The 27,537-nt window shown below is 44.9% G+C and overlaps 1 protein-coding gene across 1 annotated transcript; it reads left to right on the top strand.

Moving 5' to 3' along the window:
• The first annotated feature begins 19,033 nt into the window (after window positions 1-19,033).
• SNTN (sentan, cilia apical structure protein) lies at window positions 19,034-25,765 on the top strand. The gene is made up of 4 exons (XM_032801026.2): window positions 19,034-19,181; window positions 20,475-20,509; window positions 21,456-21,595; window positions 25,062-25,765. The coding sequence occupies exons 1-4, from the start codon at window positions 19,072-19,074 to the stop codon at window positions 25,218-25,220; spliced, it is 444 nt and encodes a 147-aa protein (XP_032656917.1). The 5' UTR covers window positions 19,034-19,071; the 3' UTR covers window positions 25,221-25,765.
• The last annotated feature ends 1,772 nt before the right edge of the window (window positions 25,766-27,537 follow it).

The raw sequence follows: 27,537 nt of genomic DNA, 5'->3' as shown, positions 1-27,537 counted from the left end.
CAACCCCCTCCCATATTATATTGAGATCTGGCAGAGACATGGAATTTACTTCCCAGAACAGTAAAAAAAACCAGGAGGGCAACTGTGCCTGTTGCATTCGCAGGGCAGCCCATAAGCCTGGTTGGATATTTTCTTTCTTCCCATAAGTCTCTGCAGATCAGTGTTTATATCTTGTCTCCTGCTTGGCACGGAGTTGGCCTGTGATAAATCATAAAGGTTTGGTAACAAGCAATACGCAAGGAGATGCTGAGGTTCATTCATCTTGTGAGCGTTTGACCTAAGTAGCCTAATTATTTCCAATTTGCATATCCTATGAATTAAAAAGAGTTGTTTAAAGCTGAGATCTGTTTATGCCTGGCGAAGTCTCTGATGGATTGATGAAAGCAGCCATTGCATGCAACATTCATCACATCTCTCTTCATTCTGCCACATGTAGTATCTCCAGAGCACCACGGTTAATATTAGAGATTTAGAAAAACATAATAGACATGAAGCAGACTCAGATGTATTTCCCTTTCATTGTATACCTATCTAGTGGTTCTGTAGTCCACTGTGTCATGAGCCTTTAAGTCCTTCAGTCTACTTCTTTTAAACCATTTTGATTCAAAAGTCTCTCTCTGGAACTGATGTGCTCCTTAACTTACACGTTCCCCTAACGTATATTTTATTCCTTCCTTTGAGGAAACACTGAGCCAACATCAGGAATAAGCTACATTTCAATATTAATATCGACAGCAGCTTGACCCATCATTCCTTATCTGAACTAGACATCTCATGTAACGTTTTCAGTGCATCACCATTCAGTTTTAGTGGTATGGGGAATACTTGTCAAGAGTGGTGTGTGCATTTACACCTTACACCTGATATTTTCAAATGAGCCTGAGGGAGTGTGGTGCCTGAATTCATTAGGATTCTACACCAGCTCCATAGGTCAGAGCCCTCCACAACCACGGGTTACGGAGCAGAATTTGGTCCAAAGTGATATGCCATATTCTGAAAGGTGTCTGGACTTGAAATGAGAAATGACTTTTCCCCACAGACAGAGACCGATTCTAATAGCTTTTCAAAATGACATTTCACCTGATTTGTCTTCTGCAGTTGGATTCATTAATATTTGAATCATTAATGACCACAGAGCTAAATTCCACTCTCAGAACTGCACATGCATATTTCTGAAGAGCGAATTCAGGGAGGATTGTGTGGGGTAAAGGTGCTCAACTGATACACTTTGTGATTCTCCCCTAATCCCAAACAGGCCTGATTCCTAATGCACAGCCCCACCGGTTGTCTCAGGTGGCGCAATCATTTCTATTGCCCTTGGGTGAAGTGGTCCCCCTCACAAAGGCCACCAGAATACTTTCAGAAAAGGTAAATATTGGAGTACCGTTATGCTTGGGAAGTGAGAACAAGCATGGAACAAATGTGGAAGACCTGGAGTTAACCAGATTATAGAAGAGAACCAAAGAACATTAGAAGAGTATTTCAGCCCACAGCAAACTGTCACTTCTAAGAGAGACGCATGCTCACCATGACTCCATCCTACCAGGATTTGACTGCCACGTTTGAGTTGCATGACTTCAGAAAGGGCATGTTTCAATCAGAAGGGAAGATGGTTTATGCGGAAGAGTGATCATTGCAATGGAGATATATAATGTGTCTGTTCATGATGGATGGAAGAAAATGGCAAACCTTTCAACAATGCACTTGCTATTCCCAAAATCAACTCAGAAACCACTTCTTTAGGCCACTACACACAACTACATTAATACAGTCATGAGACTTCAATCATTAATTTCCAGGCTGTGGTAGCTAAGGTGAATGAGTGCATTCAGTAAGACCACTCACGTGCAAAGTTATGTATGTATGTGTTTGCAGAATCTGGTTATTAAAAGGGTGTCCATTCTCCTGCTGAATAGCATTCATTGATGTCAGTGAGAATTTCCCACATGTGTAGATTCCCTTTGAAATTAACTAGCATGTGCTGATCGAACACATGTTAAAAATCCAGAACAGATTAAGGTTCCAACCAAGAACGGATCCCCATAGCTGGGCTCAGACTGTACCTGATCAAAGCTCTGATTCCAGTTGTTCTGTGCTTGATTCCAAGGGAAACCAGAAAGGCAGTGGATATAGACTTTAGTGAATTGCTGCCACTGGGAGTGTAACAAGCTGTGACTATGTACATATAGATGCAATGATCATCAGCTAAATTACACGTATGCAGACTGGGGACAGGCCTCTGGATTGTTTGGTCTAGTAACAGAGGGCTCAACCACATGGGTGAAAGGCAAATCACCATTAGTGCTCGCAGAATTGGGTCCTGCGTCCTCCTTTTAGGCCAGCAAGCAGAACATGAGAAAATTCACAAATAATTTAGCAGTTCTGATTCCATTCACCAAAGGGGAGGGGTAGATGTACACACTGGTGAAGGGATTAAAGACATATACTAGATCATTGGGATAAGTGAAGCAGTTTTTATATAATGGGTGCACTTAAAGATCTACTTCTAATGGTTTTCCAATTTTAAGGCTATGTAACGTATTTCAAAGTGTAGAGTAGTAGAATCATTAAGTGTAGCTGCTCTGGTCAATATCACTTTCAGCTTCGCATGCTTTGGCTGCAACACTTGGGTCGCAAACCATGCAGGAGAATTTTGTTTTATCAAAACAGTTTCCACTAGAATTTTTTTTTAATTCCATTTTAAAAAAATCTGTTGATCAAATGTTTGGTAAATGTATAAAAAGAATGCTATAGAAAGAGGGTTGCCAACTTTCTAATCACACAAAACGATACACCCTTGCCTCACCCCCTGCCCCACCCCTTCCCCGAGGCCCTGCCCCTGCTCCGCCCCTTCTCTGAGGCCCCACCCCCCTCACTTCATCCCACCTCCCTCTCGCTTGCTCTCCCCCACCCCCACTCACTCATTTTCACCAGGTTGGGGCAGAGAGGTGGGGTGCAGGAGGGAGTGAGGGCTCTGGCTGGGGGTGCGGACTCCAGGGTGGGGCCAGAAATGAGGGGTTCAGGGTGTGGGAGGGGGATCCAAGCTGGAGCAGGGGGTTGGCATGTGAGGGGGAGTTCCCACCCAATGAGAGCTGCAGAGCTGGCGTTCAGGGCAGGGGCAGCATGGGGGGACCCCTGGTAATGCCTCTGTCTAGGGGACACAGGGATGTGTCACCGTTTCCAGGGAGCTGCACAAAGCCAAGTAGGGAGCCTGCCAGCCCCATGCCAACTGGACATTTAATGGCCCGGCCAGCAGTGATGACCGGAGCCTCCAGGGTCCCTTTTCAAACTGGTGTTTTGATTGAAAACTGGACACCTGGACACCCTATCTAGAAAACTACACAAACTTCAGGAAGACTTGGACCTACATAAGAGACATCGACTTTGACACCTGTAAATAAGTATTTACAAGCATCAACCCAAGAGATGACCTAAGCAAAATAATGTTATATCCTTGTATTTATTTTAGTAGTGAAAGGAAGGAAGATTATTTTCAATAGCCACAACAATTATTATTAAAATCATTTTTAATCATTCATACTAATAGAATTCATTTGTTCATATGAGAATGAATGAGAATTTCCCCTTACCAAAAACCCTAATATATTTATTACCTTCTTGAGTGCAATTTAGCAACATTTCTGCTCCCATAACACTACACAACAATGGTTTAATTGAAAAGATGTCAGGGCTGGAAAGTCTGAAGGCATTAGGGAAAGAGTAACTCTGCCAAATCCATTATGCTTGTTTGGGCTTTACATTTTAGTGGTAGCTGTAATGGTATCTACTAAGCTGTTAGTCTTCACTCCAAACATACTGCCTCCCAAACCTGGGCATGCCCACGCATGTTTATGGGTACTGTTGAGTCCATCGCCATAGAAGCCAGTAATCTAATGACACGGTACGTATTGTATTAGAAATGTAAACCAACGGGAAGCTTTGGAATGCTTTAGTGTATAAAAAAGGAAACACTTTTGGGAGAATGCCAAGAAGAAACTTCATAGCCTGGTCTTTTGCAGTTGCAATTAATTTAAATGATTGTGTGAATAATTTATGCAGTCACCTGTTTGTGTGTCCATCATTGTGGGCATGTGAAATCTGCTAAAACTTGTCCAGTCAATAATAATGAATGATTTGCACATTCTAGTTAGAAATCAAGATAGATATGTAAAACAGAACAATGTGTATATGTACAAAAATCTATTCTTACTTGCCGTATGGGGGTGTGTATATATATCTGGGTTTAAAGCCTGAACAAAACATTCACGAACAGAAAGTTGCCTAATCGTGTGAAATCTGATCATTTAAAAAAGATTTGTGTTTTCTCTTCAATATTTAAGTTTTCATATATAATATATATATATCCTTAACACAGAATCACAGACATGATAGATGGAAAAAAACCTGATATTTCATGCCCGGGCCACAGAGTCACTCTCTTTCAGTTGTTTATCTGTGTGTTTCAGCTATGTGTTTACAAAATATCACCTACTTCTGGCTGAATTTTAAGTAGAGGTGGAAAGTGCCATGAGCCCTAACAACATTTGCAGCTACTCGATGCAAACTAAGAGTAATTAAATCTCATGCTGCAGAATATGAATTGATTGCTTGCGCCATGCAGGAATGGATTTTTTACCCAAATACAGCATGGCACAGTTGCTGCATTATAGAGATTTTTCATCTGACTGGCATTGGCTACCTTTAGAGACAGCATGGTAGAAGAGCTGGACCAAATACCTGGGAAAGGTGAGCTCAGAGGTTGGTGGCACACCATCCATTGTCAGACTGATACAGGGCCAATTTGGTCACATGCAAGCCAGTGCGGTGTTGACTGGCCTATGTCAGGTGGCGGAGAAGCCCTCCCAGGCCAAATGAGGCAGCAGCTGTGGGTGGGTGCACACCCCTCCCCCCTACACTTTACCTGAATTTGAGAGGGGCTGTGATTATGGGGGAAAACAGAGTTCAGTGGGTGAATCAGTCTCAGGTTTGGGGTCCAGTGGAAGTAGAAAGCAGCATTTTGACACTGCTCACTTGGGCCCTGCTTGCTCTGAGACAGAGGAAGATGAGTAAGCAGGAGAAGTAGAGGGAGAATCACAGGAGTTATTACATGCTTTTCTTTTTTCTTTGGTTTGCATGTGGCATGGTTTGCACTGGGTACATTGGGAGCATACGTCAATGCATGATCAGCATATGGGAACAGCCCATTCACGTGCAAATATGACAAGTAGAGGTCATGAAAAAACCTGTCATGAAGCCATGCAGGTCAGGGAATGAGTAGCAAGAAGTGGTGCATATCAGAGTTGTGTTCTGGGGGTCTGTTATTGCATATCTGGGGTGAAATTCACCTCCAGGCAGGGGCTAGCCCTTTATATCCCACTTCAACTAGGACTGCCAGTTTTCATTGGACGTATTCCTAGAGGTTTCATCACATGACATAACCTTCAATTAAAGATTCATCTTTAATTCCTGAAGACTCTAGGACAATCCTAGAGGCTTGGCAACCCTAACTTCAGCACTGTTTTGAGGTGTTGCATAGGAGGCCTTGTGCACAGGGGCGAATTTCACCCTTTGTGCTACTCTGTCAGTTACACCCTAAAACTCCTGTTCAAAAGGTGCACATGCTTATTGATACCTTCTACCGAGATAACATATCTCATGTCTGTTTCAACTCATTTCTCACCCGACAAGGAAGTCACTGCTAGAGTTCAGATCATCCTGAGGACTGGGGAGCCAAGGTAATACACATGAGGGTCCTTGAGGTACTTATAGTCAGATCTACACATTACAAAAAGGGCTGCCTTTGCTCTCCAGACCTCTCAATGCTTGTTGCAGTTGAGATCCTTGCATCAGGTTTCCCTTTTCCATCCACATTTTTGCCCTGGACTCTAAAATCAAATGTTCTTAACTTCTTGCACATTAACTAAGCTGTAAAATATTTGATGCTTTGTTTTATGGAGATGACAAAGCGAATTATCGCTTCGCCATGAGAAAGATTTTTTTTTTGTTTGTTTTTTTAATTGATGGCAGATTACTAAACCCTAACTCTTGTTTAATTTTAGTGTGTTAATTGATGGGATAATGAGCATTGATTATGTGTGTTTTGGCTGCGTCACTGCAATTACGGCTCTGTTTTATTCATGAGCCAATCCCGAAGAATGCACTGGAGAGCTAAGACAACTTAAACCTTTCAAAAGAGGCTCAGAGTAATGACACTCTTAGATGGAAAATTAGGGGTTCTCTTTTCCCAGGCTTTTTAAGATAATTAAAATCCAAGAACAGTAAGGTGGTGAACATCCTTAGTCATTAGCCTTCAGTAATTTAGCTTCTACTAAATGAGGAAAACATTTTAATTCTCTAAGCCATCTGTTGCAGTCTCCTTTGAGTGTCCTGTTCCATAAAGTCTCACTCTGGGTAGTTTTGTCATTGGTATTGTATCTGTTAGCAGGAAAAGTGAGTTGGAAATTGTTGAAGCCATCCTATTCACTGTCCAGCCTTAGGGGGGAAAGGGACCAACAGGACTTCCAGGTATAAGCCTATAGGTAAAGCAGACAGAGCCATGTGAAGAGCAATTTTCAGAGAACTTTGAGAAGAAATATGTAATTTGTGCCAGTGTATCTTCAAATATCAACAGTCCTGCTGAGACGCAACGGAGTTCAGAGACATTCTCAGAGTGGGGATTGAGCTGTCCTGTGGCTCTGTGATTTTTTTGGAAGTAGAGACTGTCCGCCACAGTTGAAATGATTATTCTTGGATGCTATTTTTCTGGAAGCCTGAGAAAAGACAGAACACCTCCTCCTACTACAGGGTGGAAAAAATTATTAGAAAGGCCGCATGCTCTAGGGGACGACCACTGGCCAAGGAAGTGGTCTAATCCCGTGTATGACAATGATTCACTGTGTGCCCTTGGACAAGTTACTTAACCTCCCCAGCCTTGGCCACACTAGGAAAATTATCCAGTGTCCATAAGAAGTGCAGCTGACCAGTGCCATGGCTTGGTTTCCTTGTTTGGGAAATGGAGGTAATGAAAGAGGTTCTCTGACCTATTCTGTCCCCTGTAAACAAAGGGACAGAGTCCGGCCCTAGTTTCCCTGCTGGAGGTACCCTCAGTGTGGGGGGAGACCCTAGTGGGCACAGATGAAGAATTAACAGCATCTACTCCACTTGTCTCACAGCCCCTACCACAGGGGGCGTGTCAGGAAATGGAGAGGAAGCATGGGTGGAACGTGCTGTTCAGAGGGCGCACGCTCCCTTAGATACTGTTGTCAGCTGGCACAAGTTGGAGCAGCCCCCAGGATGCTCTCACCTGCACTAGGCCAGAGAACCCAGACGTCAGAACTGGTGCCATGTTGGTCCTCCTGCTATGTGCTGTGTTCAGGGTCTCCTGCAGGCAGCAGAGAATCACGCCCATGATTCCTGCTGACTTGCCTCACAGGTGCTGTTAGCATTGACCAGTTAATGTTTGCCCAGCGCCTTGAGAACAAAAAGGACTGCATTCCCATGAATACTGTTACTTCAAAAGGCTAAACCAGTCTGGTGCCAATTTATTCTGGAGAACAAGAGGACTACAGGAACAAGTTTCAGTGGCACGTGTGTGAGAAGGGAACACTTTGTGGTAAATCGATGCTATCAAACCTGCACTCAGGATGTCAGGAGGCACGTCAAGTAGATGGCAGGTGTACTGACAACTGCCAAGTTCATTCCTTTTCATGCTAGCACAGTAACCATTGACATGGTGTCTGTCATGCAGGATAGCTCTGGAGAGCTTGTTGGTCAGTTAGTTTCAGGTCACCTGGAAACTTTTTCCCAAAGAAGGAGGAGAGCTAAGAGCCTGATCATCCCTGGAGAGTGTGTGTGTGCTGATCCTTGGCATGACAAGCATTTACACACAAATTTGCTACAAGTGTTCTAAAGGCACCTGTACATTAGACCTGCTGCAGAAAAGTCTGTGGCCATGTCTTGGCTAGGATTTAAAAGTGTGTTGTTACAAGGTGTTAGCTAACACCTGGTTAATCTCTAGTGTAGATAAAGCAGTATAAGGCCAGGTCTACACTGCGACTTTAAATCGGTTTAATGGCTGATATACCGATTTAACGCTGTACCCGTTCACACGACGTTGTCATTAATATCGAGTTAAATGGCTCCTTAAATCGATTTCGGAACTCCTCCCAGATGAGAGGAGTAGCGCTAAATTCGATAGTGATAACTCGGATTAGGGTTCATGTGGACGGAAATCAACGTTATTGGCCTCCGGGCGGCATCCCAGAGTGCAGCACTGACCGCTCTGGACAGCAATCTGAACTCGGATGCAGCGGGCAGGTAAACAGGAAAAGCCCACGAAATTAGATTTTCATTCCTGTTTGCCAGCGGAGCTCTGATCACAAGTGCAATGCGCCAAAATCCAAAAGAGCTCCACATGGACCGTGCGGAGATGACGGACGATCGCGTATGGGAAACAAATCGTCTATCACAGCTCCATTACAGACAAAGAAGAACGATAAGCCAAAGCATTGAAAAAAAATCTCCCAGCAACAGTGCTTCGTGACAATTGACGAATGCCAAAGAACTCAAAGGATCGCATGGAGGGAGGAGGGAACTCGAGGACTCCAGCTATCCCACAGTCCACCGCATCTCCAAAAAGATTTGTGCATTCTTGCGAGCGCCCAATGCCTGTGGTTCAAACACAGTGCCCGTCGTGGTTCAGGAATACTCGTCAATTACTCCCACCTCCCAACTGTGAAAGAAAAGGGAAAAAATTTTGTTCTGACTCTTCAGAGTCACCCTATTGTCTACCATGCTGCGGGTAGACGCGATGCTGCAGCAGTGAAGCACGGTACGCGCTCTCTCCCACGGCCTGGGGGCAAGTGCAGTAGACTGGTAACTCTCCTGTATCAACCTGTGAGTGCCTCCGCTGGCCTCAGGTGAGGTCGGCTGGGGCACCTGGGGTAAAAATAGAAGACTCCCGGTCCATTCCCATTAGATGACAGAACGGCTGGTAACTGCTCATCACAAGGCTCAGTCCATCACCCTCCCTTTCGTGAAAGAAAAGGATTCTGTCCGCCTGACTGTCAAGGAGTGCAATCTGGGCTTCTTCTCCCCCGCACCGCTAAGTCCGCCTGGACGCCATAGCAACTGGAGGCTGCCTCCCCTCAGTCTCTGTTTCTTATTCCGCATTCTTATTACTTTCATGACACAATGTGGGACACTGCCGTACGGTAGCCCAAGAAGGTTGGGGAGAGGAAAGCAATGGTGGGTTGTGCAGGACACCCCCCCGTGAATGCAGTAGCTCATCATTTGCAGGATCTGACACGAACATCTGCTCCTGATACAACTGGTTCTGTAGTACATACTGTCCTTAAGAAGGCAGGACTGACTCTATTTTAGGAAACCATAAAGGAGGGATGACTTGGAATCATCCCCAGTTGCTTTCGCCCCCGCCATCTCAGCCAGGGCACTCCATCAGGCACAACAGTACAGAAGACAGATAACGCGTCACTCATTGCCAATACACAGCACAGACAGTACAGAAGGACTGATATAACCGTACTCTGCATCATGCAAAAGCAAATGAATCGCTGGTAGTGCTGGAGTATCGCCCTGTCCGCGCACCTAGTACAATAAGATACTGAAAAAAAAAAAAAGCGAACAAGTTCAGGTCGTGCATGGCATCAGCCAGGCACCAGGAAAGAAGGGTGCGAAATGATTGCGCGCGCGTCCTGGAGGAAGAATGAGTGACAAACCCACCACTCCGAAAAAGATTGCCCATCAGGCACGCTCTCAACCCCAGAATTCTAAGCGGGGAGACCAAGCGGGAACAATGAGATAGCTACTGATTAGTTACCACATCAACGCTCCGGAAATCGAACGCTACCTTGACCATGACGCACAACCGCTGAATTAAATGTCTTAGTGTGTCCTGTGCACTCAATTATACAATCTTTTATAAACACGTTTATTAAAATGGAATAACCCGCATGTAGACGGACCCTTAGACACAGACATATGGAGCATGAGCTTTCGTGCGAAACACCCACTTCATCAGATGCATGACGAACGAAGTGGATCACCCAACGAAAGCCCAGCCAAATGCATCTGTGAGTCGATAAAGTGCCAAGGACTCTTGCTGCTTTACTAAAAAGCGAAGCTGTGCTCAGGATATCTGTTGGATAAATCAGATCACCTTCCTGTTAGAAAGCAGCACTGATCATGGCCGTTGTATCAGTTCATTAGATAGATTGAAGAACCCAACCACTATTCATACCTAGAGATACAGGCTTCAATTAACTAAAATAAAGGCCAGATTCAAATGTGTATGCCTAAAGTTTAAACCCCAACCCAAAATTCGTCGACCGAGCCCAACGCTGAGAAGGGAACCTCTAGGTAGTCGAGTTCGGCTATAGCACGAACACAACGATACAGCCATGTCTGTAAACTGGAGCAAGAGCGAAACTCCCTGACACTGGGAAAAACTGAGAGAGCAGACCTGAAAAACCAAGGCTAGACATTATCGAAACATAGTGAGAGAGAAAGAAGATATCTACTTGCTCGTAAATATAAAGTACACTATTATCCTATTCTGTCCAGACTGACTCTATTTTTTATTACCAATAAACGGCAGGATTGAACTCAGTCCCAAGTGACGTCAATGCCCAATATTTGCTTTGTAAAAAATCTTTCAGCAGGTTATATATCCAATTCTACTCCATTTACTGATGAGTGTACAAAATAGGTCAGAGAGACTAATACGAATGGACAGGTTGTGTCTGGGCGCTAGTATCTAAGCAAGGAGCGAGCAAGTACTGTAAGAGGGACCATAGTAAACCATGCCTAAAGGTCAGCCACAAAAGACGGAGGACGAGAGGAGAGAGAGTTGAGCAGATAAAAATTGCAAACATTCGCGAGGAGTGCGAGCAAAAACGACAAGTAAATCAAGGCCAAAATCTCACTACACGAGCAAGAGCAATTGCCAGAGCCAGGTACAGAGAACACGCCCACGGTGACATTGTAATAAAAGGACGAGTCTGCCAGAGGGATTTAGAGATATTCCTTCTACACCTGTTAAACCAGAAATATGCCTACCCCAGAGCTGCGCGGAGAACCGTGAGGTGTAAAGAAGACGATGTATTACCTTCTGTGGGGCCGCCTGAAGACAAAGCGGACATTTTTCTAGCAAGACGAACAGTTCTAACTAGAAACAATCTGTAACACATCATCAGCGTTACTGTTCCATGGAATAATATTGTACCTATACCCAGTCAGAAACCCATCTTGGCGTTTGATTTGGTGGCCACGACAAACAGGTTACCAGCGTGCACATCAAGTACAGAACAGCAGGATACCAATGTGCGAGAAATGAGACGGATTTCTTTTACCACAGAGTGACACTATCGAATTATGAGTGGTAATAAGTTGCAACGATGGGAGATAGCAGCCCTGGAAGCTCCACTCAACCAGGACTAACCACACACGTATTCACTGATAATGGAAAGACAGATCAACACGCCTTGCACATGAATCTCCTTTCACACCTGGCGCGATGAGCTGAAAAAAGATCCAGCTCTGGCTTCCACCACACACAAACCTCACGCGTGAAAGAATTGGCCAGCTATCACGACACAATAAAGCATTTAATTAGAAAAACTTGACAATGAAGGTCGAACAAACTAGAAGTGGGCAGTTTTGAGCGTCGGAGATTAAAAAAACTTGTCGGTCAGATCCCATAGGAAAAGTAGCACTTTAGAATTGGCGGAAAATCCATTCCATTGGCTTCTGCAACACACGATTCTTCACATATGACAGATAGATAGTCCTTATTTTCATACCACACTCAGATATAGTCATGAGTACAATTCCAGCCAGAAAAAGTCTCCATGTGGCAGCGACTATAACCTTTAGCTCCCTTCTAAACTGAGCGATGCGCGGACGTTTGAGACAGATAAAGACAATGAAAAGATCACTAACTCAGCTGATCTCCTGTAATTTAAATGAACCTATTATTATGTATAAAAATATAAGCTAATTGTGACATGGGGTCATTCAGGTTACCCAATTCACTTAAAATTTCATCGCTCGAAAGAACGTAGCTATCTTATAGAGCCAGTTAACCTCAATGGTATTAGCCCATTAAGGTATTTTGACCTATATAGTTTTAAGTATCTTTATCCTGTAAGCTAAGCCCTAGAAGATCTCTCCGATTATTTATCATGTCTGCGTCTTATGTTATTCCGCCCAGGCGAATAGCAAGGCGCCTGCCGAGGTAATAACAATTTAGATTAATTACGCATGAGTATGGAAGGATAAAAGACAACCTTTTGTACTAGATGCTAGTCAGGTGCAGACAGAAGCGACAACTCGAGCGCTCACTAATATACAAGAAAAGCATCCAGAGCTATGGCGAATTGCTTTTGCAATGATTATGCCACCAGCGCAACACTAACCGACAGTTCGTGTACTGTATTAATCCACATCTACTCTGGAATACATAACAACAAGATTGAAAACTGGCAAATAGGGCTGACATGACAGGTTGTGAATCTCATTCTTCTCAATGCGAGATAGTCTCCGTCCCAGTAGCACAAGTCACTTAGGATGATACGCTTTACCTATTATCACTGGATGACACACGATACCTGAGAAAACCCGGCAGCTAAAATAACACTACTGTATCTGCTGGTGGAGGTCGCAAATGGACATGCGCTAAAACACCAAAGAATTTCATTCATGGATTCAAGACGTCTCCACACGTCAGCAGCGCGAGCTCCGAGGTACAAAGATATACCGGCACACATTATTGCGGTTCCCAAAACCATTAGAGCCATCTCGCCTGCACTCGCGACACGCAGTTACAGAAACCTCTGAGGTCATGATTGAGTGGCGGAAGGTAACTTTAGAGAAAAGCCGTCAGAACACCAACTCACCCATCCAAGACTAGAGCACTTCTCGAGCAAAGGTACGAAGTAATAAAGGTACAAGGGCGGCGATAATTCACAGTCACCATCTGCGCCCAAAAGCAGATACATCAAGAAATATAGGAGAGGAAAAGAGTAACAATCCGGCATACTGGAAAAGCATGTGCTGCTGCCTACTTCAATTTCTGGTCATGTAGATCTTCCCTCCCTAAATTCACTAATGTGTGGACCCCATCCCGCCTAAAGACTGTCAGCTGTGAGGTACAGCACCCTAGTCTCAGCCTTATCTCCATTTTCTAGTGGTGCGACTCGCCAGCGAAAACAGATCGATGTAGGTAATAAAAAGGATTCAAAACCAATAAGGCTTAAGCCCTTATAAAAGAGTGAAAGTACTTTCAAGACATAAGCGACCTTTATATAGAACCAGGGTATATCTTGCTGGTCCTGAAGCAGGAATTCGCAGGGAAGGTGGAGATCATGAGAAGCCACCAACTCCATGGGTACGACAGGCAGAGGCGAGGGGCACTCTGGATGGCTCAGAGCAGAATCTGCCGGCAGCTATGAGACACCACAGGTGGCGCAGCCGAAGTGAAAAGGGACATAATGGTGAGATAAGCGGAGCAAGGGTGAGCCAAGATCCACATCCGACATGAATCTTTCCAAAAACTTACCCAGAAGGGCTTATAGGGCTGGGAGGGGAAAAGCGACGTATGAAATTCCATATTGAAGCATATGTTCGGACATCCAGATCGAACCCAAGTAGCGACAGGGTCCTATCGGCCTTCGGCCAAAGGTGCAAATCTTCTTGCGGCTTCTACTGGAAGACATCAAAGCGAAGGCAGAGTGAACAGGGCAGTGAGCGCTACAATAAAGCAAATGATTTAGCGACATTCGCGCAACGCACCCTACACAGCTAATCAGACTCCGAAAATTAAGACACCCATGGACAGTGCAATTTAGTCTAGTGAATAAAAGCAACGATGTAATCCACATCTCCGGGTCTGTACAATAAAAAGTGAATTTGTGGAATACAGAATACTCACTCCAGAGGACCCGCGAAACCTTAAGAAGTACCTTCCATTTCCGCATTGTCACACCGAGAGAGCGAGCACTTGAGGTAGCAGGTACCAAAAGACAAACATCCCCACCACACACACTAGGTCACGAACACAAAGAGAAGAACACTGGCAAGAGGATCAGAACATAACCCGGATAGAGACAATAGATATGCAGTCTCTCGCTGATAATCGCGAAGAAGAGCTACAGCTGGACGCACACAGGAAAGGACAGCCAATTCTGAATGGAACCACACATGAAAATATCGAGCCTCATCGATATAGACAGAAGGAGTTCAGAAAGAGACATCAGGATGCTACACTTACCCAGACTAGTTATTCACTAGAACTGCGTTCCAACAACAAGAGACGAATCTGAATGAAGAAATAATTGATAGAGATTATGATAGATCCTAACTGATCGTGCGTACACAAGCTGGCCACAGCAGGGTCCAAGAAACTGACAACATTACCTGCACATATGGCACACGTAGCAACCCCTTTGGAGGTGATCCTCATCATTTCCTTGCGAATTGAGATTTACAAAGAACATGAGGAGCTAGGCAGGGCTAAACTCCTCGGCGATTATTGAAGAAAAGCCAGAGAAAAACGCAAAAATGACAGATTCCAGTCTGTGTGTACCAGACAGCTCCTTTACGTCACTTCACTTGAGGTTACCAATGGCAAGTTAAAAAACTAAGGCCTCCCTGCGCGTAAAGGGTCAGTTTGAACGCGAATTTGCACATTGGAGTCTGGATCAGTCACGCCCAACTCATGACGACGCCTCAACCGCATGGGCCAGTTCCAGAGAGAAGAGACGTGGCGAGACCATTGGCCTGGGTCATTGGAAATAATGCAAGTGTCTAAAGTTCCCTCTTTGAGTTCATGTAGTCATTTCCCGACCGAGGAGGGTCGAGGGCGAAATGGAAGAGGAGAGAATGGGAGGATGAAAGACCGTGTGAGAAAGCACACAGCAGTGTCTGTAAACCGCCATACCAACACCAATAGTGATCCCCGTATTCTTTAAGACCCAAGCCATTACCAGTCCTGCGCTCCCAGCGAAAAGCCCAACAGTGAAGCACAGGAAGTGAACCTCCGGTAAGTGTCCCCTCATTTTGTATGCAAACACGGATTATAATTAAATCCAGATGGTTTTTTTTAGATCGCATTGCACCAGGACTTTTGCTGCAAGTGCGCAGCCATTACTGTTACAGGAAAAATTTCTTTAACATGTTTGGGGGATGGAAGCGAAAATTCCTCCAAAATTAAATCTCCAGAATCGATCATTGGGAGGAACTCAAAAAAGCCTTATGATATAATGAGAACGATGACTGGCCAAGGCAGCCTGCTCCGTTCCCCATAGTAGGTAACTTTTCAAACGCCATTGCATTTTGCAAGACATTTTGGTACTTGCAGGCATTGAAGGTAATTGCAACTGAAGGCATTGCAGAAAACAAACGATCTGTCCCTCCTGCGGTGGTATTCTCAGGAGAGATTACATCCATTGTTACCTACGTAGAAAATCAAAGTAGAATGTTAAATAGGGGCAGACATGGCGATTTTGCTACTAGGCCAAGTGGGGAGATGGAAGGAGGGATAGCGACGAGTTTCAGCATCTGGCAAGCAGGATCTCTTACCCAGCTACCATCAACGCGCTGCGGGGGTAAGTAGGGTGATCACTAGCAGCGATCGTAATATGATAGGAAGCCGATGCGCTGTTGGTGGATTGGAAAGAGGGGGGTTTGGGCTTTGCAGGTTCCTCTTAACAGGAGCAAGGCATCGATATAGCAAATCACTGTGTATAATGAAACGGCGGAAAGAAGTCAAACTTTAAGAAAGCCCTTAACTTACATCAGCCCGCGTGGCAGTACGGTTGGCCGACCTGCGTCTTGTGTGTGCCACACTCAGTCACAACAAGACACTGAATGCTGATATTTTAAACGATACAAATCGACCGTTGTATAGAGATCACAAGTGCTCTGTAAGGTGGATAGTGTCTATGTGAAAGAGTACATCATTGCTTCTGTAAAAGTTATCTTCTCACAATACTTAGTCCACCTGGTTGCCTTCCCCATGCAGCTGCACATTTCTACTGCAGTCCCTATGCCATCACGAAGGGCGTGCTCTGACGGACGGAGGAAGAAGAAGACGCAGATGAAAATGTTCACGAGAAAATTATTGAGTAACACGGAGCAGAGCAATGAGAGTAATAAACAAATGATTGGAAAGATGTGGTACAAAGTACAGGGAAAGATGCCAGGTGAACGATCTGAAAGAGGTTAGGCAGGAACAGCCACGTTGGAAGAGATGCAACGCTGGATCTGCCGCGTGCTCAAACAATGATATCCCTCCAACGCATGTGGATTCTTCAGAAGAGCAGCGCAGTAGCAGAAGTGCGCTGCAAGCCCTGTATAACCTCGCCTGCAGCCCACGTCTCCCATAATCTCCCTCACTCAAGACTGTAAGAAGCGCGTGGGGGGAAGGCTTTCATTGTCCTACTGCCGCTCTAACTCCTCCACCACCCCCTGGAGAGTTCAGGAAAGGCTGTAAATTACGCTACCAATGTGCTTTATGCCTTTCTCCTTCCCCTCCTTCCTAAAGCACAGCAGCCAGGGGATACCTTCCTAATTCTCTGCCTTTTTTTTTTATAGTTCCTTGTAAATAAAGGAATACCATTCCGGAAAGGGGAGGGTGGGTGCTTACAGGGAATAAGTATAAGGAAAACCATGATTTATCCTAGATGCTAAATTACTTTTAAAATGAATAATAAATGATTTTTTAAAAAACGAGACCTGAATTTATTTTCCTTCGCCAACGTCTGTAATCAAAAGGGGAGGTGGGTTGCTTACACTGATAAGTCCATCAAAGTTGCGGAGGTTCACAAAGGGGAAGCAAACAGAGTCCACAGCACCGTAACCCTGGGCACATGCGAAAACTTTTTCAAGGCTTCTTCGAGTGCGCAGCACATGTCCTACCTAGGTGTGCTTCTTCTAATCATCCTGGTCTCTGGCTGCTCCGTACTCAGCGGCCAGAAGGTGATTGCCTCTCAGCCCTCCACACACCAGCCATAAAAGTCTCCCACTTATCGTCACAGAAGATTGGTGGAGCACACAGTCAACGAGCAATAGCAAAAAGCGGGACATGTTTGGCTGAGGTCGAGCGAGTAAAGTAAGGATGCTGCAGGCCGGCGGACCCTATTAAACAGGCCAAATGCAACATTCTAGACCCCAACCGGCACTTGCTCCAGCCTGTAGTTGAACACAGCTCCTGACCATGGTCCAGCTGCCAGTGTAGGCTTCTGAGCCATGGCATCAAGGCGTAGGCTGGGTCACCAAGATAATACAGCATTTCCACATCCCAACGTGATTTTCTGGTCTGGGAAAGTAAGTCCTTGCTGAGCAAGCCGTTTAAAAACAGAGTAAGTGCTTCGGAAGACACGAGCGTGCTAGCATGAACCCTTCCTGGCCATACACACAGTGATGTGGTGAAAACGTCCCTTGTGTCCACAGCTGCTGCCAGGCACCAGTTGAAAGTACCAGTCCTTGCGGTTACCGATGGGGGCCCTGCGCTCTGGGGCCAAGAAGTACGGGATATGGTTCCACTCTATGGCCCACCACAGTCGAACAAAGCCCATTGCCGCAATGCCATCCACTATCACCTGCACAAGTTTCCCAGAGTCACAGAACCTTTCGTAGCAGCAGCTTAACGATTGCTTGGCTACTTGCAGCACGCAGCCCCCCACAGTAAAGATTTGCCCACTCCAAAATTGATTCGACTGACCGGTAGCTGTCTGGCGTTGCAAGCTTCCAGAGGGACTAGTTGGGCCACTCTCAGCAGGTTCTCCCAGACTGTGGGCAATGCTCTCAATGTTGTATTATGGCGTTTCACAGGGCAAGGGGAAAGCGATGTCACAAAAGTTCTAAGAAAGCCTCTTATACCATCGCGAAAGTTTCGGCAGGCAACTGCGAATCGAGCAACACACACCATTAACACAAGCGGTCCCACCAGTCTGTGCTTGTTTCCCCGTGCCCAATTCAGCGTTCAATTGGGAAAAGAAGATGCCCCGTGTAATAAGCATAAGCTCATAACGCAGGCAGCGTTATAGAGGAATTCTGCGCTCCACTCGTCACGCTGTCCACTCGCGGCTCAGCAATAAGCTGCCATCTCCTCTCCTCCAAACTTTGCAGTCATTGTTCAGTAATAGTCAGCACAGAGTACGCGAGGTGTTACAACGGTCAGGATACCGTTTTGACTAGGCCCATGATTGCCTGGCTAGGCAGTTGCTCAATCACTCTGAACAAGCGCCGCCAAAAAAGGGTTTTGTCTGCCCGCTCAAAGGAGGGGTGAGGCTGTACACATGCACCACCGGCAATTTTTCTGCCCCATCAGGCACTGTGCTCTCAACGAAAGGGGAACTAGGACCATCTGAGGAACAGCTACGCCACAGTGCACTGCTTCCTGAAAAATTGATGGTAGCTTTGGACCATGGACGCAAACAATCGATTTCGTGATCCCACTGTGGACGCGCTAAACCGATTTTATTAGATCTGTTTTGTAATATCGGTTTAAGCTACTTCGAAGTAATCGTGCAGTGTAGACGTACCCTAAGTTAATTCATGCTAAGCTGATCCAATTGAAGCTTGGCATTTAACACTTACAGCTTGTCTACACAGTGCTGCCGACTGATCTATGGGGGTTGTGAACTGCAGAGTGCGCTAACTCCCCCAGATACAACCTGCTGGCGCAAACAAAAAGGCATCTAGTTCATACTGATGTAGTCAGTACTGAAAGAATGAATCAAAGGCCTTTGAAGTCCATGGGAAGATTCCCATGGTTCAGGCCCCAGTTGAATCCAGTTCACTTCCTCTTAGTCTTACATAAAATAAACAGCAACTTCTGCCTTCCGATACCTCTCCATCATCTCAACCAGGCTGCTCCAGACTGATTTATTTAGCTATCTCCGTGTTCAGCAAATGGCATTTACATTATTGATAGGACGTGCTGAAGCCAGGCTGTGCTTTCTTTCCCTTTCACAGCAGGGAGTTTGAATTCATCTGTTTGCAATTACTTGAGTTGCTTAGAGATCATAAACAACAAGACTATTGTGAAGGATGTGTGGCTGCACTTCTAGCACTCAGAACTCAAAATTATATTCTGTGAATCAACTCAGTGCTGCTTCGACTCAAAAAACAACTTCAGCTGCTGCAAACATGCCCAAACGGTATGTGAAAGTTTTGTTCTTTACTCTTTAATAATCTGACATTTGTCTTAAAATTCATTATGCAGACAGATTTGTCTATATCCATCACAAGAGATGGATTCCACAGCATGATGGCTCGTATATAATTAGTTTCCAGCACTTTAGCAAAAGTAATCACGCTTTAAATTTTAATAGAATGTAGGAAGAGCCCTTCTCACCAAAATGACTTCTGGTAAAAATAAAAACCACATATGCTGCACTCCAGAAGTGGGAATGGTACAGAGTGGAAAATGCATAGACTGCTGCATTTTTCCAGGGTGCACTCAAAACCAAGTTTGAACATTTACAATTCCTGTAGTACTTTCATTCTTTAAAAATGTTATTAAACAAATTATATTAAATGAGCATCCATCGGTTCTCAAGCAGCGGTATGTGCTTCCTTGGGGGTACACAGAGGTTTTCCAGGGGATACATCCAGGGCCAGCTCTAGGCACCAGCCCAGCAGGCAGGTGCTTGGGGTGGTCAATGGTGAGGAGCGGCACATCCGGCTCTTCGGTGGCAATTCAGCGGCGGGTCCCTCAGTCCCTGTCGGAGGGAAGGACCAGCCATCAAATTGCCGCTGAAGACCGAAGCGGCGGCAGTAGAGCTGACTGTGATAGCGGCTTTTTTTTTTTTTGGCTGCTTGGGGGGACAAAAACCCTGGAGCTGGCCCTGGATACATCAACTCATCTATATATTTATCTAGTTTTACAACAGGCTACCTAAAAAGCACTAGCAAAGTCAGTATAAACTAAAATTTAGTACAGATAATGACTTCTTTGTACTGTTCTAAATACTATCCACTGAAATATAAGTACAGTATTTATATTCCAATTGATGTATTTTATAATTATGTGGTAAATAGGAGAATAAGCAATTTTTCAGTAGCAGTGAGCTGTGACACTTGTATTCTTATGTCTGATTTTGTAAGCAAGTCGTTTTTAAGTCAGGTGAAAGGGGTACAGTAGTCTGGAAAGGTTGAGAGCCACTGTGTTACAGTTAATTCCACTTCTTTCATATTTCATACAATCTGTGGGCTGGAAGCTGAGCCTGAGCATCAGAATAAGTCCATTGTTGTTGGATTATTTTGTGATAGTAGCTTGTAAAGAATATTGATCTTTCCACTGTGGAGGAAACTCATTCCTCTTTGAGGAGCCCCCTGGAATATTTCTGTGGAATGGAATAAAATGAATACAAATGAGTCGATTCGTTTATGAAGGAACTGGACACACAAGGCTCACCAGTATAACTGCATTTCTTCCCTCTTGTGACTAGCACACCTATATCCAAGCAGCTGGCTTCTGTGAAAGGTAAGGCGACCTACTCCACGTGGTTTCTTAATCCTTTCGGGTTCTGATTTTCAAGGCAAAAACATCAACAGCAGGAAATAATGGAAATTTAACGGAGACCCTCCAAATCCCACTGCTCAGGCCACAGCCAATGGCAACTAGAATGGGAAGGGCTGTGAGTGAGTCCTCTGTCCTTCGCTGCCAGGGCTTCTGCAGACAGCAGCTTTCTCCGGGGACATCCCTTTTAGAGGGATTAACGTTTCAGTCTACTGCATTTTTGAACTAACAGACCCAGTGATCTAGACCCACAGCATTGATTATACCTGGCTCACTTTTTGTTGGTGCTTTTGTTTTGTATTTATTCATAGCATGAAATCTTAGTGGTAGGGTGCACTGAGTTATTGGCAGGGCCCAGCATATAGTGCACGTTGGTACCTCGCTTGTACTAAATTCTGGGCCAGATCCTCAGAGGTTTATTAACTGTAATGGAGCTACACTGATTTACACCAGCTGACACCAAGTCAGAGCTGGAGTCAGGCCTGCTGGTCAGAACCAGGAACCAAGGCCAAGGGTCAGAACCATAGTCAGAGTCCGAATATCAGAGCCCAGGGTTGAGACAGAGTTGGAGCCAGGAATCAGGGTCAGAACCAGACTACCTGGTGTCAGGTAAGGTGGGAGCAGTGCTGGGACAGGAGTGGAACAAGACTGGGGCAGAGCAGGAGCAGAGCCTGGAGTAAGGCAAACACAGGATGGCAAAGACTCTACAGAGGTGTGCACTGAGCAGCCACTGGGCGTAAGAGCAAGCCACCTGACTGCCTTAGCCAATCAGGTCTCCCAGCTGTGGCTCAGCATCACTTGTGATTGGGCAGGCACCGCTGCAGGCCTCATTCCTGACACAGGGGCTGTTTCTAGTGCAATGTTTTCCACAATATTGCAAACCTTTGTATGCAACGTTTTCTTCCCATAGCTCTAGGGAAAGGCTCAGACCTGGAGAAAGCATTTGCTACCGTGGCCTTGGTTTACAACAACTCTGCTGACTCCGAGGGCAAACTCAGCAAAGCTGAAACCAAATCTCTGCTGCAAACCCAGTTTATGAATTTCGTACAGGTAAGAGCACGTAGAGCGGGTGTCCAGAGCCAAGCCTCGTGCTAGTTCACCTCTAGGACGGGTCAGCACCTTTTGTCATTGCCACCCAAGACGTTTTCATTGTGCACTGTTCATGCAGTCGCAGCAGACTTTCTTGCATACTTGGAGGTATGCAACATGCATTGCACAGACTGAACTATCCAGTTCCCAAACTCCTTTCAGTGCTAACCCTTTGCCCCATGTCTACCTTTCACCTAATGACCAACCAAATTATTCCTCAGCCTGGGAAGACATTTTGGAGGCTGCAGATACATATTGTCGCCTTGCAAATCCCCAGTGAGATTTAAATGACTATGTAAATAAAGTCTTGATGGATTCCTTGTCTGTATTCCTAGCCACCTCCGTATGCAACACAGGGCAAGAAATTGAGAAACCACTGTTAATGTATCTGCCTGCATTTCCACAATTACAAGGGCTCATACAAAGACTGTATACTGTGTATTTGTGGTAGGAAGAAATGCACACGCGTTTAATGCTGAATCTGCCATTACATCATAAACACCTGACATGAGAATCAGACTTGGACCCCCAAGCCAGCTGAAGCCAGATAAATTCCAGAGGCATAAATGTCATCTCTAGCAGCCAGAGAGCTGAAAGCACGTTATCAGCACCTTTTTGTGAGAGTGTTAGTGACAGCTCCACAGGGGATCTTGTCATCCCAACCTTCCTAGCTCTGTCTGGAATATAAAAACAGTATGAGAGAAGGAAAGGAACTCACTGGAGTTTGAAATAAGGGAGGAATATATTATTTCATATGGGTTCTAAATACATAGGGCCTGATTCCATGATGAACACAGCTTCCATAGAGTGCAGAAGAGAAGAGAGGCTGTTGGAGAGCCAGATACAGCTTCTTGATTCTCCATTTGGTGCCAGTATTGAGCACCATTTAGAGCAGCCAATAGGCTGCTCTAACATGCACTACTTAGGAATTATCCATTCTTAGGAAACAAAGATTGGATTTTCCCCAGCACTCCTGGCCAGTGAAGTTAAGGACAAAAAAAAAGGAATATTTTAAATATATTCAGAACAAAAGAATCCTAACAATGGTACTGGCAAATCACTAGATAGAAATAGTAAAACTGTCAATAATAATGCAGAAGAGGCAGAAGTGTTCAGCAAATATTTCTATCCTGTATTTAGGAATAGGCAGGTTGATGTATTCATATCCGATGATGATGATGAAATATTTTCAATTCTAACAGTAACTCAGGAATATGTTAAACAGCAGCTACTAAAGTCAGAAATGTTTAAAGGAGCAGATCCAGTTAATTTGCATCCCAGAGTTTTAAAAGAGCTGGCCACAGAGCTCTTTGGACTGTAAATGTGAATTGTTCAATGGACAATGGGAGCGTTCTAGAGGACCAGAAGAAAGCAAATGTGCCAGTGGGTAAAAAGGCTTGTCAGTCTGACATCAGTCCTGGCCAAAATGATGAAAAGGCTGATACAGGACTTGATTAATAAAGAATTAAAGGAGAATAATATAATGAATGCCAATCAACACAGGTTTATGGAAAATAGATCATATCAAACTAACTTGATGTATTTTTTGGATGAGACTACAAGTTTGGCTATTAAAAGTAATAGCTTTGATGTAATATACAGTAAAAGCTTTGGTATCTGGCATGTTGGGAGAATGGGGGGTGCTGGCAAGCAAAAATTTCTGGTTAAGAGAGAGGAAGTTTGGGTGCAGGAGGGGGCTCAGGGTTAGTGTGTGGGAGGGAGTGTGGGGCATGAGCTCTGGGAAGCAGTTTGGGTGTGGAAGGGGGCTCGGGGCAGGGAGTTGGGGCATGGAAGGGGGTGCAGGGCTCAGGGTAGAGGGTTGAGGTACAAGAAAGGTTTCAAGGTGCCAGATCCAGGTGGCGCTCACCTCAGGTAGCTCCCTACAAATGGCTACATGTCTCTACTGATCGTAGGTGGAGACGCGACAGGCAGCTGTGTGTGCTGTCTCCTCCCAGAGGCACCGTCCCTGGCCAATGGGAGCTGCAGAGCTGGCACTGGGGGGCAGGGGCAGCGCGTAGAGCCACCTAGCCATGCCTCCACCCAGGAGCAGCAGGGACATGTCGCCACTTGGGGGGAGCCACCTGAGGTGAGTGCCCCCCAGATCTGGAATCCTGAAACCCCTCCTGCACCCCAAGCCTGTTCCCCGAGCCCCGCACCCCCTTCCATGCCCCAACCCCTGCCCCGAGCCACCTCCCACACCCAAACTCCCTCCCAGAGCCTGTGCCCCACACCTCACCCCAAACCCCTCATGGCCATTCCTCTGCCTAGGAGCAGCAGGGACATATCGCCACTTCCGGGGAGCCACGCAGAGCCAGGTAGGGAGCCTGCCGGCCCCGCACCAACCAGACTATAAACCAATATTTCAATGAAGATCAGAAATGCCAGTTTATAGAGCTTTCTGGTCGGTAAAGTGCAGAATAACACAACTTTTACTGTACTTAGTTTTCTGTAAGGCATTTGAGTTAGTGCCACACGACATTTTGATTAATAAATTAGAATAATACAAAATCAACCCAGGACACATTAAATGTGTTGAAAACTGGCTAACTGATATGCCTCAACATTTAATTGTAATGGGGGAATAACTGAGGGGGGTCTATTTCAAATAGGGTCCCACGGAGATCAGGAAAGACTGATGGAGCTTCATCTATTTAGCTTATCAAAGAAAAAGGTTACGGTATGACTTGATCGCAGTTTATAAGTACCTTTACGGAGAACAGAAATTTGACAATACAAGCCTGCCCATCTGGCAGACAAAGGTATGAGAAGATCCAGTGGTTGGTTGTTGAAGCTAGACAAATTTAGACTAGAAATAAGGTGCAAATTATTAACAACGAGGGTAAATAACCCCTGGGTGACTTCCCAAGTTTTGTAGTGGATTCTGCATCAGTGGAAATTTTAAAATCAAGATTGGCTGTCTTTCTCAAAGACCTGCTGTAGTGTGTACAGGAATTAATTAAGGAAGGTTCTGTGGCCTGTTTTACCCTGGCCTTATAATGTATTAATTTCCCGTAAGACAATCAGAAATTTCAGTGACAGGTATAGTTATAAGAACCTGGAGGGATGGATGAACCCCATATAGCCTGACTCCCCATGGTGTGCTCCATCTCATCTCAGTTATTATGTGCTCATGAATGATAACCAACTTTAAATCAGTTGCTTTATGATCTGAAAATGACCATGCTAACAACTGCCCAAGAAGTGGATGGGGGAGGCCTTCTTTAAAAGGTTATCTGTTGAAACTGACATGAACCACCCAACTCTGTGCTTAATTAGGGCCAGATCCTCAACATAAGGATGTTTCTATGCTGAGTCATACCAGCAGGAAAATATATCAACATTTACATCACAAGTACTTTGCTATTTTCGAGAAGATGTTGGAAAAAGGAATTTTGTGTTAAAACTTTTTTATTAAAATTCTCCCCAGGGCCAAGAAAGCAAACCAAAATACAAGGAAATCATTTCTGCCCTTGACGAGGATAAAGATAACAAAATTGATTTTGAAGATTTCATAATCTTGCTCCTCAGCCTCGCTCTGATGTCAGACCTCCTGCAGGAGATCAGAAATCTCAGAACCACGAAGTGAGCCGTCCTCCCCGCAGAGACTGGAAGGAAGAACTGTGTACATAAGGGAAGGAGCAGCCAGAAGCGGGAAAACAGGACTAAATGGCAAATATTTGGATACACTAATACCTAAAATGATTTTTTCAGATTTGGGGAAACAATCCATTTTCAATTTTTTTTGTTTAAAAAATGGAAAATTTCCTTGACAATTTCCCCCAACATCTTTTAATTACTTTTAAAAAAAATTAACGGAAAACATAATTTTCCAACTATCTCTACAACTTCCACGTGGTAGACACTTCCACTCCTGAAAGCCTAGAACGAATTTCCATTTGATCATTTATGTAATAATAATAATGACTAAAATCTTAGCACTTGTACATAGCACCTTCCATCAAAGGGCTTGGAATTAATGGACCTGCACTATGCACTCAGGAAAGAGATCTTGGTGTCATTGTGGATAGTTCCCTGAAAACATCCACTCACTGTTCAGCGGCAGTCAAAAGAGCAAACAATGTTAGGAACCATTAGGAAAGGGGTAGATAATAAAACAGAAAATCTCATGAAGTCACTGTGTAAATCCTGGTACTCCCGGACCTGGAATACTGTGTACAGTTCTGGTTGCCCCACCTCAAATATATATATATATAAGAACAGGAAAAGGTACAGAGGGCAACAGAAATGATTAGGGGTATGGAACAGCTTCCAGGTGAGGAGAGATTAAAAAGACAGGGACTATTCGGCTTAGAAAAGAAGCTAATGGGGGGATATGATAAAGGTCTATAAAATCATGAATGGTGTGGAGCAGTGGTCCCCAACCGTTTTCATCTGGCAGGCGCCAGACAACAAGCCACAGAGGACTGTGGGAGTGGACGAGCATCCACCGAAATGCCGCCGACAAGCGGCAACATCAATAGGCATCGCCGTTGAAATACTGCCAACAAGTAGCAACATCAATAGGCATCGCTGCCAAAATACTGCCGACAAGCAGCGTCATGCAGAGGTGTCGCCACTGAAATACCGCCGACAAGAAGCAACGTCAACAGGCATCGCCGCTGAAATACTGCCGACAAGCATCATCATCCAGAGGAGTCGCTGCCAAAAATCAGCAGTGATTCCTCTGGATGACGCAGCTTGTTGACAGCATTTCAGCAGATGCTCATCTGCAGGCCACTATGCGGGCACACTTAGATGCTCCAGCAGGCACTGGGGCACCCGTGGGCACCATGTTGGGTACCTCTGGTATGGAGAAAGAGAATTAGGAAGTGTTATTTACCTCTTCACATAACAACCACCAGCGGTCACCTAATGCCATTAACAGACAGTAGATTTAAAACAAACATCAGGAAGTACTTTTTCCTACAACACGCATTCAACTCGGTGAAATTTGTTGCCAGGGGATGTTATGAAGGCCAACAACTGGGTTCAGAAAAGAACTAGATAAGTTCATGGAGGATAGGTCCATCAATGGCTGTTAGCCAAGATAGTCAGGGATGCAACCGCATGCTCTGAGTGTCGCTCAGCCATCCAAGATGACAGAGGATGGATCATTTGATAAGTGCCCTGCTCTGTTCATTCCCTCTGAAGCATCCTGCACTGGCCTGCTGGCAGACAGGACGCAGGGCTAGTTGTAGCATTGATGTGAGCCAGTACGGCTGTTCTTATGTTCTTATCTTCAGTGGGGAAAAGTAGCCCATGGAGAGGTCAGGTGACCTATTCAATTGTGCACTGTGAAACAGGGTTAATGTCCTAAATGGACCCCAGATAGCCTGACTTTTCACGGTGTGCTCTGTCTCATCTCAGTTGTTATGTGCTCAAGAATGATAACTGAGTTTAAATCAGTTGCTTTATGATCTGAAAATGACTATGCTAAGAACTGCCCAAGAAGTGGGTGGGGGAGGGCTTCTTTAAAGGGTTGTCTATGGAAACTGACACCAACCACCCAACTCTGTGCTTAATTAGGGCCAGATCCTCAGCAAAAGGATGTTTCTGTGCTGAGTCATACCAGCTCAGGCTCTAGTTTACACTCAATATATATATAGCCTATTAAAAACACCCACACACCAGAGAAAATCCACAGCTTTTTAAACAGCCTGGTAGGGTACAGAAAACACATCCAAATTCCAGTTCCATGGCCAGTTTTTACATGGGGAAAGTTTCTAAAGGAGGAATTGGAAAGAAAAGAGATTTCTGTACAAGATCTTGACATACCCTTAAAAGAGCACTCCAGTAACAAAGCCAACAAATCCTCTCTCTTTTCAGGTCTGGAAGAGATAACGATTTAGCCTTGCCCTGTTCTTACTTTCTTTAGATAGAAAAAGAGCAAAAACTGGTACAGT

This window comes from Chelonoidis abingdonii, chromosome 17 (assembly GCF_003597395.2).
Source record: "Chelonoidis abingdonii isolate Lonesome George chromosome 17, CheloAbing_2.0, whole genome shotgun sequence".
NCBI classification, from domain to species: domain Eukaryota; kingdom Metazoa; phylum Chordata; order Testudines; family Testudinidae; genus Chelonoidis; species Chelonoidis abingdonii.
Note: the sequence above shows the minus strand (reverse complement) of the source record. Positions and strands in the feature narration are given on the sequence as shown.